Raw genomic sequence first — 16,318 nt, 5'->3', positions numbered from 1 at the left:
TGATTAATCACAAGTCCAATGGTGATTTTAATAGCCACATCATTCTTAATAAGACATAAATAAAATACAAGTAAACCTCATAAAATTACTCCAAATTGTCACCTCTGGGCAAGAGTACAGAATCTGAAAAATAACAAAACAGTTAAAAAGAAAATGGAATTTCCCTTTGGATATGAAGGTTGAGTCTCTCTCTCTCTCTCTCTCTCTCTCTCTTAGCATTTGCGTCCTTTATTGATTTTTTTTTTTTTTTTTTTTTTTTTTTGCACGGATTAGAACTTATTCAACAAGAAATTTTGCTACATGAGAAACGTCATTGGTTAAAAAAATAAAAAATAAAAATACATGAGAAACGTCATAGTTACAGGAATCGAATCCAATTAATTATATAAGATAAGTATTTTTATCCTTTTATTTTTTGAAAAATCAAAAATACCTCTTAAATATAATAAACTGGATATTGTCATGTTCATTCAAATCCTAATTCATAGTTAGGGCACTTTCATTGCCAATCCTAAAATCACCTTTCCATTGCCAATCCTGAATGCAATCAACCAGCCAAATTACGGATCATAACAATTGCAGTAAATTTCTTACAGGAAATAAAAGCTTGATCTATGATTATCTCTTTCATATTGCTACCCTAAATGAAACCCTCTTTATCATATAAAGAGATGTTGCAGTCTCTGTACAAATTCTGGTTAGCGGCTCAAACAGAAAAATAAAATGAAATAACAAACCCTACAACAGAAAATACACCTACTTATCATGAACTAAAAGCCGATCGGAACCATGATATGTTAAAATACAACATAGAAATTTCGGCACATAGGGAACAATTACCTGAGAAGAAGACAATTCTACAAGAAAACCTCTTGACCAGCAGCTAATCACATGGAAAGGTTTCGTTTTGTAGCTTCCATTTTCAGCAACAGATCTTTAATATCTGCTTCCATCCTCATCTTCATATTGAAGTATTCTCTATGTGCTCTCTCTAGGGCCTGGAGTTCTTCTGATTTTTGTTTGCGCATTTCTTCCGTCTCAGCCAACCGCAACTTTGCAATTCGACTCATATACTCCTCTTCAATTTTTTCACTTTTTGCAATTGCAATGCGTTTCAGGCCCTCAGCTTCTCTTCTTGCATTTTCGGCACGTGCTTGAAACATTTTAGCCTCTGCATGTTTGATTTTCACAATACTCTCCAATTCATCAAAGAGAGGTTCTTTTTGAACACTTGTCTGCAACTCGGATTCCAAAGTACGCTTATCGTTCCGGTCATAACTGAAGCTAGGGAGCATACTAGCTGCCCTTTCCAACTGAGGCCCCTTCTCCGAATAAACAGATTTTAGCCACGTCGGTTCCTGGCTTGGCCCCGCCATCCCATTGCTTTCTTTACCTTGTTCCTTCCCAGATGAGATTGGTGTCTTGCCTAACTTGGAAGAGCTGCCATCTGCATTGGAAGCAAATGATGTAAATAATAACCTTCTGGTTCAGCTTTCTATTTCAACAGAACCAACAATGTTGGATATTTCCCCATTGCCCAATTCCACACCCAATGCAAATATCACCAGAGCAGAAAGAATGCAGTTTGGATTTGGCAATGAAGCAAATATTGCAGTTCCAAGTTATCATATTGAATGGTTCACCAGTTTCTAACACCACTTACATCACAGAAGTCAAACGCTAAGAACCACACTCAACGTCAGGGAGCAAAAAAGGTATTCAATGCAAAAACTACAGAAAGCAGATCAAAATGACAGTCTTGTAATTCTTCAACTTGGTTTTGGTTGCTCAGCAATATATTGTGGCTCATATAAAATAATCAATTCTTAAATGGTTTAGTTCAAATGGAATATCAATCAAACCAAAGATGGATATGATTTATACTTAAAATGAAAGGGTTTTGGAATAAATTGAATTCAGAACTTGCTGAACGCTACTTTAGAACATCACTACGGAGTCACATATAACACAAACATAATCACAGAAATTCACGATAAAACATTGGTAATAAAATTCACCCATACCTGAAGTTGTCATGCATCATACAATATATCACAAAGAACGTGGAAACAGATTGATGAATAAGGCAAACATACTGGGCATTATTTTTCTCCAAGAAAAGTAATTTGCCGCACATTCAATTTCACTTGGAAAAACTATTCAGTGCCAAAAATATTGATTTTTCTTAAAACCCATTAGCTTCCTTTTGCTACAATCCTGTGAATGGCCAATGTTATCTCAAAGACTCAAACCATTTCCTAAGGGACATAATCATAGATAAGAAGCAAGGCTTCAGCCCAGAGACAACAAGAAAAAAGCTATCTCAGATTATGTCATACGGTACAAGTTAATATAAGAAACAGGTACAAATATCTAAAGTAGCTATGTGCATGACAAGTTGAGAAGTAAAATTGATCTCATAATTATCCAGGGAGGAAAACAATGCAATTCCTTGATATCAAATAAAAATAACTTACCATTAAGGAAAGCCATGATATAACTGTAAACCTCATGAAGGTCAGACTTATTTGCCAATCTTGCCAGCATCTGATCAGCAATTTCATGAAGTCGTCTCCCCCTCATGTCCTTGCTGTCACGAAAAATTCTCTTCACATATTCAAGCTCTCTAGAAAGAGTTTCAGCTGTCCAATCCTTTGCAAAACTTTGAAAAACCTCCTTCACAAAGCCAAACATCTCAGAAGGATGATCGCAGGCAACACAATGGAACTGCATCTCGGTCGCCCCATAAGCGCTAGTAGCACTCCTTCCGTTTCTAATATAAGATTCCCGCAAAGCACAATCCGCATGGCACCAATGAAGACAAACATCACAACCAACCCAACTACATGTATTTGACGCCATGTCAAACTTCGAGCACACAAGACACATACAAGCACTGCAAAAACCATTCTTCTGTCCACAAACCTTGCAATCACATTCATCCACAGGCAAAGACTGCTTACAAGTAAGATTTCTGCATTTCAAGTTCAGAAAAACCTCAGTCAAATGAGTAGGTGAAACACTGTTGTCTTGCTGGAGATAATCCGGCAGCCCAGTTTTCAAAGCGACCAAGATTTCCAACTGAGCCCGATGGGATTTCAGTAGCATCTCCATGGTTATGTCAGACTTGTTCTGCAATGCTTTCTGAAATGCGAGTAGTTGTGGTCGCTTGTCAACATTCAGCATGATCTGGTGAATGCTCTCTTTTAGACACGCTATGGATTGTCCAGGCATCTCATGCAATCTCCTAGCCATTACATGTACTGGTTCAGCAACTATCCGGGCAATGACCGTCTCAACAAATTCAACTCCACCTATCGGAAGCTGTTCAAGCTCCTTCTGGCTACTAGTCCTATATAAACTACCACTACTCTTCTCTCTCAATCCTCGTTTCTTGTCGAAGCTATAATTTGATCCAATATCATGAGACCCTACACTCTGCGAAGGTGATCTAACATCGTCGTGGTGCCTTGCCTGTCCTCCAGACAACTGCCTATGAAAGCTCAACTGCCTTTCTAACCCATTGCCCATTTTAGAGCTTCCTTCTAAAACCCTGTGATGTTGTCCTTGCACAGCTTGACCATTCGAACTGCCCTGTAATACTTGGGACTGACTATGAGTGCCATTTCCATTCATCAAGATTCTATGATACAAGGGAACTTCTTTCTGCTTAGACTCATTCTGGGACAGTCCCTGCCAATCGATTCCCTGAAATATTGGGCGGCTGCCAACCGATTGTTCGAAGTTGTCCAGTGAATTCTGCGTCATAGAACAGCTTGGGTTGTGGAAAAACGACTGAGAACCTGAAAAAGACATCGATGCAGTTAATCCATCCGAATTAGTACAAAAAGTATTGCTCAAGGACTGAACACTCCTTGCTTGACTAGGTGAACCAGGAGCAGCTTGGTTCGTATCAGGAGCAGCACCAATCGGTAACAAAACATTTGGTAAGCTCAGAGAAAGATCAAGCGGCTCTAGCATCAGCTTTTCATCCTTCTTATTAACACCCGATCGATCATCTTTCTCCTGTCGTCTAACAGGCGAGGTCGAGAACAGCTCAAAACCCCGAGTACTCGGTCCTTCCATATCATCATCATCATCATCATCCCTCGCATCCCTTCCAATCCACACGCCACCATCTTCAGCAGAATGGGTAGGTTCAATAGACACACTTTTGCCTTTGTCCTTGAAATCCTGAGTCCTCAAACCCTCTGTTTCAATCCCCACATTCACTTCATCCCCTCCTCCATTTTCCTCCTCATTCAACTCCGCTACTTCCACACACTCTGCCTTGGCCTCAAGATCTATTAAACCCTCCTTACCTTGCTGCTTACACTCCTCTTCAAAACCCAAAGGCTTGTCATCAACAACCACAGTCTTCTTCACTTCCTCCTCCTCCTCACACTCCCCATCTTCCTTCACACCCTCTTCTTCCTTATCACCACCACCACCTTCATCATTCGCTGCCATTCCAATCTCATCACCACTTCCGCTTCCGCTTCCGCTTCCACCATGCGACTCATCAATCAAATCGTTCTCGCTATCACTGTCACTACCACTACCACTATCACTATTACTCTCTTGCACTTCTTCATCAACCCCCTTTTCTTTCCTCTCCTCACAAACACTCTCCTTCTTGGTCACCTCCCTCTCTGTCTCTATCTCTATCTTTCTATCTTTCTCTTTATCTTCATCACCCCCTACCTCCACACCCCCAACTTCAACCTCCTTCTCACTATCAATCTCCAACCCGACATGATCTTTCACCTCCTTCGTCTCGGATTCAGCTTCGGCTTCAACTTCGTGACCGGATTCCCCTCTAATTGCTTCCGATTCCGTTTCAGGTTCGGGTTTTGATTCTGGTTCTGGCTCAGGCTCAGGCTCAAGCTCTCCTTCCTCCATTTCACTACTACTCTTACTCTCATTCTGCACCTCCTCCTCCTCCTGCTCAATAGCAACCTTCTTCACAACCTCTGCCTCCGCCTCCACCTCCACACTCCTCGATTGCTGCTCGCTCGCCCCTGATTCCCTCGACCAACTCGGCGACTTCGACTTCGACTTGGACTCCTCTCTCGTTGTCCTTGAACTCGAAAATACTCTTGCGCCTCTTATCGGCGACGATCCCGAATTCGAAGACCTAACCATTCTCGTCGATTCGCTCGTCGCTGAATCCCTAGACCAAGACGGCGACTTCACGTCCCTCAATCCGATTCTCGCCGTCGGCGACTTAACCTCCGAGTCCTTATTTCCACTGTTGTTGTTGCCCCCGAATCGCCGCCACGAAGACACGCTCCCCTCCCGCCGGGACCGATCCATCGCCGCCGAAGAGGACCGCTCCGACCGGAACCCCTTCGGGAACTCCCTCCTGCCCGCCGACGACGAAGACAACCCCCCGCAGAAGCTCTCCGACCGGTGCATCAAATTACGATCGTACCCTCCGCCGTACCGATCGAAGCCTCCCTTCCGTCGATCCCCGTCGAACTCGTGCTCCGGCCGCTTCCTCACCATCCTCGACCCATCCCGATCCTCGTCGGCCGCCGATCGGTCCCGGTCATACCGTACCGACGCCGACGAAGACAACAAACCCTTGATCCGCACATTCTCGGGCGACTTGTAGTAGAAGCCCCTGTGCGACGACGACCGGTTCGTATTCGAACCCGAGTTCAAATTCGGGTTCGGATCTTTGCATTTATCTCCATATGACGTCGAATCGAGATCGTCGCTAGGCCTCAACCTCTTCATTCTCCGAAGCTACGAAATCGTACGCCTTCTCTTTCGCCCAAAATTCATGCACGAATTTACCGACTCTGCCACCCCCCAAAACGAAAGCTAGGGTTTTTCTTTTGCTGGTAAGAGGTTGATTGAGCTTGTTATGAGCCTTTTACCTTTTGGTTCCTTTTTGCCCCCGATATTAGGATAAATTTACGGGGTAGGGCGTCCCGGAGATGAGCCGGAGATGGTTCGCGGCGGGACGTCGGTGAGAATGTTCGAGTTGATGGAGGGCATAATTGGAAAAAGGTGTTGATAGCTCACAGTCAACGCAGTTTTAACTACTGAGGAAAGAGAGAGAGAGAGAGAGAGAGTTGTGTACGCAACGTTTGTGTATGGGAAAGGAAGAGGAAAAAAAAAAGTGGTGGGGTGGGGGGGAGGGTGCGTAATGCGCCCAGCGGCGTAGGGTAGTTGGGGAAGGAGTTTGGGTAGAGTGCAGTGGAGTCTAGTGGAAGTGTGTTTGGTGGAGCACTCACGTGGTTCCATCTGTCTTTATCTTTGACATTTCAGAATAGACGAAGGTGAGTAGTGAGTTTAAAAAAATGCCATCTTTCTTTTCTTTTCTTTTTTTACAGTTTTTTTTTTTTTATTAAGTAAAGAGAGATAAGAAAGACTTATAGTTTAAAATACACATCTATATATATATATATATATATATATATATATATATATATTATCAAGTAAATTAAAATTTTAAATAACGTGTCACCATATACTTTATTAAGTGCAATAAATAAAAATTTTAACATTAAATTAATTCACTTTATTTTACTTGAAATAGTTTCCGAGAAATAATAGGCGCTCGCTCTCCTAGTGTTCTTCTCATGTCCTCCTAATTTTAAGTAAATATTATTTTTTAAATATCAAGTAAGAGAGATAAAAGACACTTTCTTTTTTACTTTTTTAGAAAATAATATCTATTTAGCATTCCCCAATAGTTCCCATGAAAAGAGTATTCCAACTTCTAAAATTGTTTAGATATTTATAACTGAGCAGTTGTTCTTTTATCTTGAGTTTATCTCAAGTTTTGTCTATTAAACAAAAAATATATGTAAGAATTAAATGCAATTTAAACACGCATTAGTTTAATATATATTATAATAAATCATTTTTTTTTCTACCAAATTTTGAGGATAAATTTGTCTCATAAAGTCCAATATATATATTTTTTTCCTCTTTGTTATCAAGCCAATTTGAAAGACAAAAAGGAAGAATGATGAGAGTCATGAGTGAATTTTGAGAGAATATTAGAATGGGATGCATGCCTATGCTTATGTGCTAAGCATGCATACAACTTTAAATTCTCCTTTAAAAATCTATGGGTAATGAAGGTCTTGTTGAGAACATGGTATATGAGGTAGATGTAGTTATTTAAATGGTTTGAAGTTATTGCTTATCTTATTATTTTGCAAGTGGAATTAAACTACATAGATGAACAAAACTTTTTTTAAAAAACTATTCAAATTGTTTTCTTTATTAAAGCTTGGGTCTTAGAAGTTAGAACATTCAAGTCACTTTTATTAATAATGAAGTTAAAAAAATAACAAAGATTGTTTTCCTCAATTGATGATTAGTTGACTAAACAAGACTCATTAGGAAGTGTACCATGTGATTTTGTTAGTATTGTGATCAACGACATGGACAATGGTTTCATTTAAAGATTAAGAAATCTAAGAGGTTGCCTATGAGTATTAAGACGAAATTGCATGTGCAACAAAAAAAAAATTATATTTATATTATTATCGAAAGACCATATATACATTAATACACTTGACCAAATTTTGTCAAGAAAACGACCTGTAAACTTAATATTCGGGCCATGATGATAAAGCTCAAACCGATAGTTTCATCTTGATCACGAACACCAACATAAAGGAATTTAGTAGAGAACAGATGATAGGAAACCTAGATAATTCGACTAACCATATCAGTGTAACATCTACTTAAATGAAGACAATAACCCACGTTAAAAGAATGTTAGACTTGTAGTACTGAAGATAACTATGAAGTGATTTCAATACGATTTAAATTCAATTTGCTTGATATCCGACTAAGGCCAAAACTATCCAACGCCCATATCTATATACTTAATTCGAAAAACCCTATATTTTAATTTTTTGGTTGATTTAAGTATCAAAGAGTTCATTACCGGCAAATTTTTAGCAAGTCTATGAATGTCTCCAATTGTTTTACAAGTGTTTGCTACTTGAATTTGGCCGTGCAATTAATTGCATCATCGAAATTATAAATTATGTATGTAATAACTTATTATTCGCAAAATTGGCTATGAAGAAAAAGTGTATGCAAAAGACAAGAAATTAATTACTTTATTAAAATGCTATCTACTTAGGAATGGAACCTAAAAATATGAAACTTTATTTATTGAAAAAATTTAAAAATAAAAGTTTTGTTAAAACTTATAACACTTCTTGATGGACTTTGTACCATACAATACCAACCCCATCACCCATATCAAATGCAAATTAAATTACTTTGCATTGACCCTTGAGTCATAGTACACTTACGTGGCGCAATATGATTGGATCTCAGGATGCCAAATTCTGCAACCTGCAACACTTTTGTGGGTCTATTTTCCTTAAAACCTGGGCCAGCCGTGCCAGTTAATTGATTTCTCACTCATATATTTTCCCTACCCTCTACCGTGTATATGATGCTAAACTCTCGATCTCTATCGACCACGTGTTATATTTTACACGTGTTAGAATCTCAGAGCGGGTGTAGAACACGTTTGAAAAGTAAGGACAGTTTGACTCCATCATGGACTTTTGACGTCACAGGATTACTTTTCTTTTGACCTGTTCTCTGACACTGTGTCTGATGGTGTACGTTAAGGGTGTAGATTAAGTTTGGAGTTTCGAATCAGAGCCGTTGGATGGTATTTGGTTGGCCCACCACTAGGATGAGCTTGCTGAAGAAGCCACACGTGGAACAGTCAAAATGCTGAAAGAAGGGATAAGCACATTTGAATGGTGTGGAGACCACGAGGATAAGTCAATGCAGTGGATTGGTAACTGTTGGCCTAAAAAATTGTGAATTTAAATATTTAATTAATACTTTAACAAAATTTATTACCTTAATTTCATGTCTAAATTTGCACTAATTAGTGGGTATTTCATAGCTTATTTGATAAGGATAAAGTTGAAGTTTATTAAATTGATATGTCATTAAATCATCTTATACTTATGCCTTACACAAAACTTGATCTATATAGTCTTATAATCATATCTTAACAAAACTTAAACTCAATGTACGAACACATATTGTCATAGTTAACGTTGTTACTAGAAAAATGTACTTGAGCCTCCTCTAAATTTTTAATTTTCTTGTTGACTTTAGGGTGAAAAAAAAATTAAAACATGCCAAAATTGATGTAGATAGGGAAATGGAAGAGGAAAGAGTGTAATGGTAACTTTTTCAATTTGGGCCACATTGTTTGCCCTAAAAGTCTTAAGGTAAATAGGAGTAATTTGTTTTCAAATGAAAGATATGTATATATTTTGTAGTTACATGAAAGATATTTTCTATTGCACTAGCAGCCACTGAGGCTGATGGGTTATCTTCTTTTTGAATGATGAGGTCAAACAAAAGTACAAAACCCCTCCTTGAACAAAACCCATCTTCTCCATCCCACCCACCTTAACTTCAAATCAAAGCCTCATTTACCTTCCATGGCTGCTCTTTCAATTGGCCATTCATTCCACAGAAAACCCATCACATATCAAGAATTCAAAAAGAGCAGCAGCCCAAGAACACTCATCCTTTCATGTTGCCAAAGACACAAACCAGTGGATACCTCTAACCCCAGAACCAAGGAAGAAGAGAGCAAAAGGAAGTTGCTGTTGCAGAGATCTTCTGTTGGTTTTGTGAAGTTTGGGAAGATTCTGAGAGAGAATTTGAGCCCAAAGCAGAAGGGTGATTGGAAAGATCTGACTTTGATGAGTTTATCATTTGCTGTTTATGTGTACATATCACAGAAGCTTGTTTGTGCTTATTTTGCTTGGATGTCCATGCCAAAGCAACTATGGTAGAATGTTTTATGTGTTAGCTGATGTAGATAGGGTGGTGCTTTCAGATTAATCTCTTCTCTGTTTGCAATTTCATGTAGAAAAAAGTTTTATAATATATTTGTGGTGCAAGGAAGTTTCCATGTTTGGGCTAACAAATTCAACAAAGAACATAGTCAAATTATTAATGCTATACTTCAGCATTATGTGGAATATTTATTATGTGCAAGAAAAGCTGGATTAGAGATGTTTGACTTTTAGCTGTTTGAAAAGTACAATTTGAATAGATAATAATTTTAAAACACAATTAATAAAATCATAGTTAAGCGTTTGATAAAACTTTTGAGTGTAATTTATGTCTTAAAAAATGTGCATATGTACACACTGCAAGAAAATGAAGAAAAAAAAACACATCATGTTTTCAAACTGTCAATTTCTATTTTAAAATGCATATAAATTGCGAAGCCATAATCACTCTCAATTTAGAAGCTTAATCCATTTAAATATGGTAACAATAACATATGTTGAAATGGATTTCCTCATTGCTGCAAAAAGTTTTTCTAATAGGCCCATTTGCACAAAACCATTAGAAGATAATTAGTGATGCACAAAGCTCATTCATTTGAGGGAATGAGCTGCTGGCCTAGATGATACCATAAATCATACTGCTGCCTTGAATTTGCATAAAAACAGGCAACTTCTTTGATAATTCACCTCTCAGAACTGCCCAATCATTGAACATCCACATAGCAGCTCCATTGCTCATCAGCAACATCTATGTATGAAGTCCTTTAAAATATAATGTCAATCCCAAGGATGAACCTGTTGGCCTAGGCCACCATTTGCACCGGAGAAGAGAAAAATGGGACAAGCCATGTTCAGGAGAACGTGGGATGAATCACCCAAGAAAGATGGGTTGTGGTACAGAAACTGACTGAAAGCAGTTGGAAACAAGCCACTGCAAAAAGTAACTCATAGCCAGATAAAAATGACTTTTGATCCACGTTTAAATGACTTTTGATCTATGTCTAAAACTCTGTGCATTAGCATTATCACTTATATTCTTAAAACATTTTGCTGACTTAAGCATCAGCCAGTATCCTCCGGCAGACTCCATTGTTTATTTCTTTTCTCTTTTGCAAGTGTGAATTGATTAGTGTAAGACACAAAGAAAACTGAAAACTGTTCTTAACAAATTCATTGTTTTAGGGTCCTATTAGAATGTCAAAAGTTACTTTATAAACGCATCTTGGGCCTCAGCATAGCCTACACTTGAAGAAACAACTGGATGTCTCTGTCACTGAAACCTTTGGACAGTAAACATTCAACACCAGAAATATCATATTTGCTTAGTATACAAAAAACCTCTTGCCCATCTGCTCATGAAGACTTTTGATTAGTCTGCTTTGTGCCCTCCACGCCTGAAGAGGCCATAGAAGAGTGACAACAGCCATTGCCAAAAGAGAACCAGCCGATTAAATCGCTTTGGTTTGGGTTCAGGTCTTGGTCCAAAGATTCCTTTATAAATCTCCCTTTGCTTCTGATAAACAGCCTTGTCATGCTCTGCAATCAAACGTAACTCCCTTGCAATTGCTTTGTCTTCAGGTGCAAATTTCTGTGCCTTTAGGAAGTCCTCCCGGGCAGCATCTGTTTGCCCAAGTTCTGCTCTAGCTTTGCCACGTCTAAACAGGGCTTTGACATTGTTTTCATCCTCTGACAACACCTGTGAGCCCATCATCACATCAAAAATCCATTTGTTTCATAAATAATTAAGTAAGTGTTAATGTTATAGAAATCTCATTGATCACCATATTCATGGGTGTTGATTACATGAGAGAGAGAGAGAATGTTGTTTTCTAAAATGTTTGTTGCCCATCACAAAATATCACTTGATATTTTGTGTATATCTGTGTTTTGGGTTGTGTGCAAACAGCTGGTAGATTTTTCATTAAGAAACCTTTGATGGGGGAAAAAGAAGTTACCCTATAATGAGTTATCCAAAGGAGTTACAGAAAGAAAGGAAGCAACTTTTAAGATTTTTTACCCTCATACTTTCGTAGATTCAAATGGGAAAAAAAAACAGAAAAGAAAAAGAACGCCATACAGCGCGCCAGTGAACAAAAAGACTGAAATTACAAGAGTAGCAAGACCATGTCAATAGGGTTCTTAAGTGTTTTTAAATGTTTATATCTGGGCTGGTAAGCAATTAGTATAATTCCTGAGGGCATATCCAGGTGGCACATAGATCTTTAAATTGATTCACCATTAGAAGAAAACACAAGTTTTTTCCATCCATGTCAAAAAGACAGATGAAAATGTAGGTTTGTGACATAAATATGCCAACTCAAGTTTTCTTTAATATTTGTCAAAACCAAAGACGAAAAATATTTTTGCATTCAAATAAATTGAAATATGTCCATGTACTTACAATGCTGCATTGCACGATCGCTTCTTCATAGCGATTGAGCTTTATTAGGCATGCTGCCATGTTAAGGTGACATGGATTCTTAACAGCTAAAGCCATGTCCCTGTACTTTCCAAACAGCTGGAACATGAAGTCATCGTTCATATATGTGATGGCCTGACATGAAGAAAAATGATCAGGACTTGCTTAGAAAAGAAAAATTATGTATAAACTCAGATGCTGAGAAACAGTAATATTTAAGGAACATAAGTGTGTAACCATCGAATATTGTTGCATAGCCTCCTCCAGTTTTTCTTCCTTAAAAAAAGTATTTCCATCCATCTTTCTTCGATCTGCGGCACCAATCCTTTCTTCCACAGTCATGTCACCACGAGTTTTCCCCTATGAAATGCAGTATTCATCACCACATATATGTGCTGTTAGCAATCCTACGTATTCAAGCTCATACAATCAAACAGAAACTTTGAACATCCAGAAATACTTGGAAAGTCATTTAAGAGCAACTTACTTCTTTTGTCTCATCAAACCCAATGAGCTCAACTTCATATATTACGTCTGCCCTGGGTGGAACATTTGGGAAAGAAAAGCTTCCTTCTTCCCCATAACCGAATTCCCAGCCCACATGTAACAGGGCATGTTCACCAGATGTCATGCTGGACAAACCAATAGCCAAACCAGCCATTTCTTTCTTCTCTGTTGCAGTAAGTAAATACATCATTGTTCTATAACATGTCCTATAGAACATTACAGCAGGTAAATATTTAACTGATACTTAAATGATTACAATGCATATGTACATGCAAATGTGTCAAAAAGAGTGTGCTAGGCATGTTTATCTGTAGTTTATGGCAGCCGTATTCCCCAATATTCTTTTCCTTCTGTTGGTTTTTAATCTTCACATTTAATCTAATTTAGAACAATAAAATGGATATTTTACACTTTCATCAACATTTTGGAAATAACCATCCCATTAACTTCCGTAGTCCATTTGCTACAAACTCCACATAGAAATGAACGTTAATGAATCACTATGCCATTTTCGCCCATTCATCTATATAAATCACTGAGCTAAATATAATAAACACCACTATCAGTTACTCAGAAGGTATGGCCTGAAATAATCATATATAGAAAAGTATAGCTTAGAGGGAACTAATAAAACCGACAGAGTGGAATTACAATAAGACTATTCAGGCAAAGTTTCATGCAGATATTTTTTCATTTAAAAAAACAAAGAATCAGGATCATATAGCAAATACCTTTTCCTAATACCAACTCAATAGGTCTTTGTTCATTCCACGTGTCTTCAAACTTGTGCTGGGTGCTCTCTGTCCATGCCCTGTAGTGCACTATCACACATATGTGGTTTGGAAAGGATAAAGAAGTTAGCATCCCATGAGACAATTTTTAATAGCTTCTTTGAGGAGTATAATATTACTAGATGCAATCTAGCATCATGATGCCACAACAATCTGTAACTCAACTCAACTAAGCTTAATCCTAACTAATTAAGATTGGCAACACGAATCCTTAATATGCTTTTTATGTACATCTTGATTACTTACAAAAAAAGAAAAAAAAAAAAAAACATTTCTTCCAAAAATCAAATTCAGGCTGCCATGTTAGCTTAGAAATGAGCTTGCTAGATATGAAAACAACTGCAACATGATTGCCAATAGAAGAGAATAATGAAGATAATTGCATGGAGCCACAGAGCCAAGAACTTCTCTGAACCTATTGGGCAAGACTTTTGTAATGGATTTCCAGTATTGATCTATACTTGGGAATTGCCCAGCCGACCTAGGCAAAATAATATCCCATGCCAACATCAATGAGTCAGAATCCTCAACTTACAAGACACAATTATAAGATATAAAATGTAGAGAGAAAAAAGAAAAGAAAAGAGCATTTAATCAACCCAATATCTTCTAACCAAAATATTGGAAGAAAGATGATTTATATAAGGGTGGTTAATATACAATATTATATAACATTGCCTAATTACATCTAAATGTTAAACACTATTGCAATTTTTTTTTTTGTTTTGTTTGAAGACTATTTCTTCTTCTTTTAAGATGATACACATGAATCAGAGAACATTTATCGCCCCAAAACAAATTGGCAGTTCTGCTCAAGGAATGAGATAAATTAAAGAACATGAAATTTTTTTTTTAATATATTAATATCTTTTTCTGTTAACATATTAAAAGAAAATGGAAAAAAACCTTATCAACATAAAGCACTTTCAACATAAAACTACCTGGCATTAGTAAAATGACTGAAACACTCACAACAGTGTAAATATTTATAGCCTTAACCTTAGCATGCCAATTAAGGATCCCTCAAATTGATCAGTCTAGTCTTTGCCACGCCATTTTCTACAACCTTATGATATATAACTTCTAAAGATAATCATCATTGGAAGTTTCAGTGAAATAATGGGTAAAGTACTATCACATGTTCAATGCCAGACATCAGACACCTGACACCAATACAGGAATTTAAACAGATCAACTAAATGATTGTATGATAGTATTAGTTGCTAATTAGTTGTGGATACGGGAATTTCAAGATTTTAATTTCCATGGACGCGAAAGATGACCAAAAAGAAAACTAGAATATATTAATTCTCAAGATAAAGATTCAGGAGTATAAAAATAAGAAACCATCCAGCACTTACAGAAGCATGTTGAATATTTCGAGGGTTTCTGACCACGGCCTTCCTTAATGATTTGCTTTGTGACTTTCTCATGAAGAATTTCCACCTCAGAATCAGCTTTTGGGGGGGCATTAGCATCTTGAGGAGGTTCCCCATGCACAAATGCAGCACTTTCAGCTACTATTTCATTTTCATTATCTAGATCTGCAAAAGGCACGGCCATAGACGGTATAAGTACCTACTATGATTCATGATTTTACTTCCTAAATGTGAAGTTCAGTACAATTGGTGTAGGTAAGAACTGTCCTTTTGGCAAATGCCTATCATACCAATGCACAGAGAAAAGAACAATCTTATTGTTGATAATAAGGTGAAATCAAAGAGGGAGCACTCTAGCAAGACTATGTGTAGTCGTTAGAGCAACAAAGAATACATCTATACACCTCCCACCATCCAGCATACTTTAAGCTTAATATAAGCCAAAAAAAAAAAAAAAGTAACAAGAAGTAGCAATGTGCAAATCTACTATACTTTCTTTACAAATTAAGCTTGGAATTTCCTTTCACTATGTGTTGTGATACATAAAACAGCTCAGAATTATTGCAATGGCCCATAACAAATATCAACCAAACATCTTCAAAAGTTTCCAGATAAGCACTAAAATGGGTCATCAATCCAGCATATTAACTAACCGAATTGGGTGAAAAATCCAAAGGTTAAACATATATAACTTTCGATATAAAATCTTCAAACACAGAATAACAACAAAAAGATCAAATATTTGATTCTGCAAATTGAAGCTCAAATGTTTATTAGCTCACCAAGTGGTTGACTTTGCTGCTCCTGAACTTCATCCATTCTTCAAAACTCGACAAACCGAAGGCCTTTCCTCAGATTTCTGCACAGACCCAAGTCAAATAAAGCACCAATCAGTACATACACAATTTGAACAAACGAGTAGATTCTACGCTCCGTTTGGTAACTGAGAAAATGTAGCTGGAAAAGGAGAAAACCCCACTCAGCTGAGCTTCTAAAAGGACCAGTTTAGCTCAGTTGACTTCATTTCTTTAAAAAAACAAATACACCCACAAAAATCCAAAGCTTCAAAATTTTCTCTTCCACGCTCCCAAAGATTTTCTCAGCAAGCAAACGGATCGTAGAGAGAGAGAGAGAGAGAGAGAGAGTGAGAATAGGTTTACTTGCAGTGGGAGGAGTAGGATCGGAGGGCTTTGCGCTTTGATAATTTGTTGGGCAAATGCGACAAGATGATTGTTTTGGTTTTTCAACGATCGAAGAAGATTCCAGAGACAAACAAAAGCGATCAAATTCCGAGTACTTCAACTTAATTGTTCTGTTGCATCTGGCACACGTGCTGCAGGGAGAGATTTTAAACTGTAGGAAATTCAATATATAAATTTTAAAAATTAAAAAATAAAATTA

The 16,318-nt window shown here is 37.5% G+C and overlaps 3 protein-coding genes across 4 annotated transcripts; 1 reads left to right on the top strand and 2 right to left on the bottom strand.

Moving 5' to 3' along the window:
• Nucleotides 1-553: 553 nt before the first annotated feature.
• On the bottom strand, nt 554-6,090 carry TTA2 (fibronectin type III domain protein (DUF1423)). Its single transcript, XM_059590368.2, has 2 exons — nt 2,478-6,090; nt 554-1,447 (listed from the first exon to the last, which is right to left on the bottom strand). Exons 1-2 carry the CDS (start codon nt 5,740-5,742, stop codon nt 888-890), a joined length of 3,825 nt encoding a protein of 1,274 aa, XP_059446351.2. The 5' UTR covers nt 5,743-6,090; the 3' UTR covers nt 554-887.
• A 3,233-nt stretch (nt 6,091-9,323) lies between these two features.
• On the top strand, nt 9,324-9,937 carry LOC148587236 (RNA/RNP complex-1-interacting phosphatase). The gene has a single exon (XM_088513901.1). It carries the CDS (start codon nt 9,459-9,461, stop codon nt 9,816-9,818), a length of 360 nt encoding a protein of 119 aa, XP_088370027.1. The 5' UTR covers nt 9,324-9,458; the 3' UTR covers nt 9,819-9,937.
• Nucleotides 9,938-10,965: 1,028 nt separating this feature from the next.
• Nucleotides 10,966-16,223, bottom strand: TWD1 (FKBP-type peptidyl-prolyl cis-trans isomerase family protein). Of its 2 annotated transcripts, none has more exons than XM_059600582.2 (8): nt 16,078-16,223; nt 15,700-15,776; nt 14,900-15,082; nt 13,479-13,568; nt 12,728-12,912; nt 12,478-12,600; nt 12,223-12,375; nt 10,966-11,517 (listed from the first exon to the last, which is right to left on the bottom strand). In XM_059600582.2, the coding sequence occupies exons 2-8, from the start codon at nt 15,734-15,736 to the stop codon at nt 11,191-11,193; spliced, it is 1,098 nt and encodes a 365-aa protein (XP_059456565.2). In that variant the 5' UTR covers nt 15,737-15,776; nt 16,078-16,223; the 3' UTR covers nt 10,966-11,190. The 2 variants fall into 2 exon arrangements, with proteins under 2 accessions (XP_059456565.2, XP_059456578.2); XM_059600595.2 differs by lacking the exon at nt 16,078-16,223 and adding an exon at nt 15,897-16,049.
• Between the last annotated feature and the right edge of the window lie 95 nt (nt 16,224-16,318).

Source organism: Corylus avellana, chromosome 2, assembly GCF_965113065.1.
Source record: "Corylus avellana chromosome 2, dhCorAvel1.hap1.2, whole genome shotgun sequence".
In the NCBI taxonomy this organism is placed as follows: domain Eukaryota; kingdom Viridiplantae; phylum Streptophyta; class Magnoliopsida; order Fagales; family Betulaceae; genus Corylus; species Corylus avellana.
This window is presented reverse-complemented; position numbering and strand designations above follow the sequence as displayed.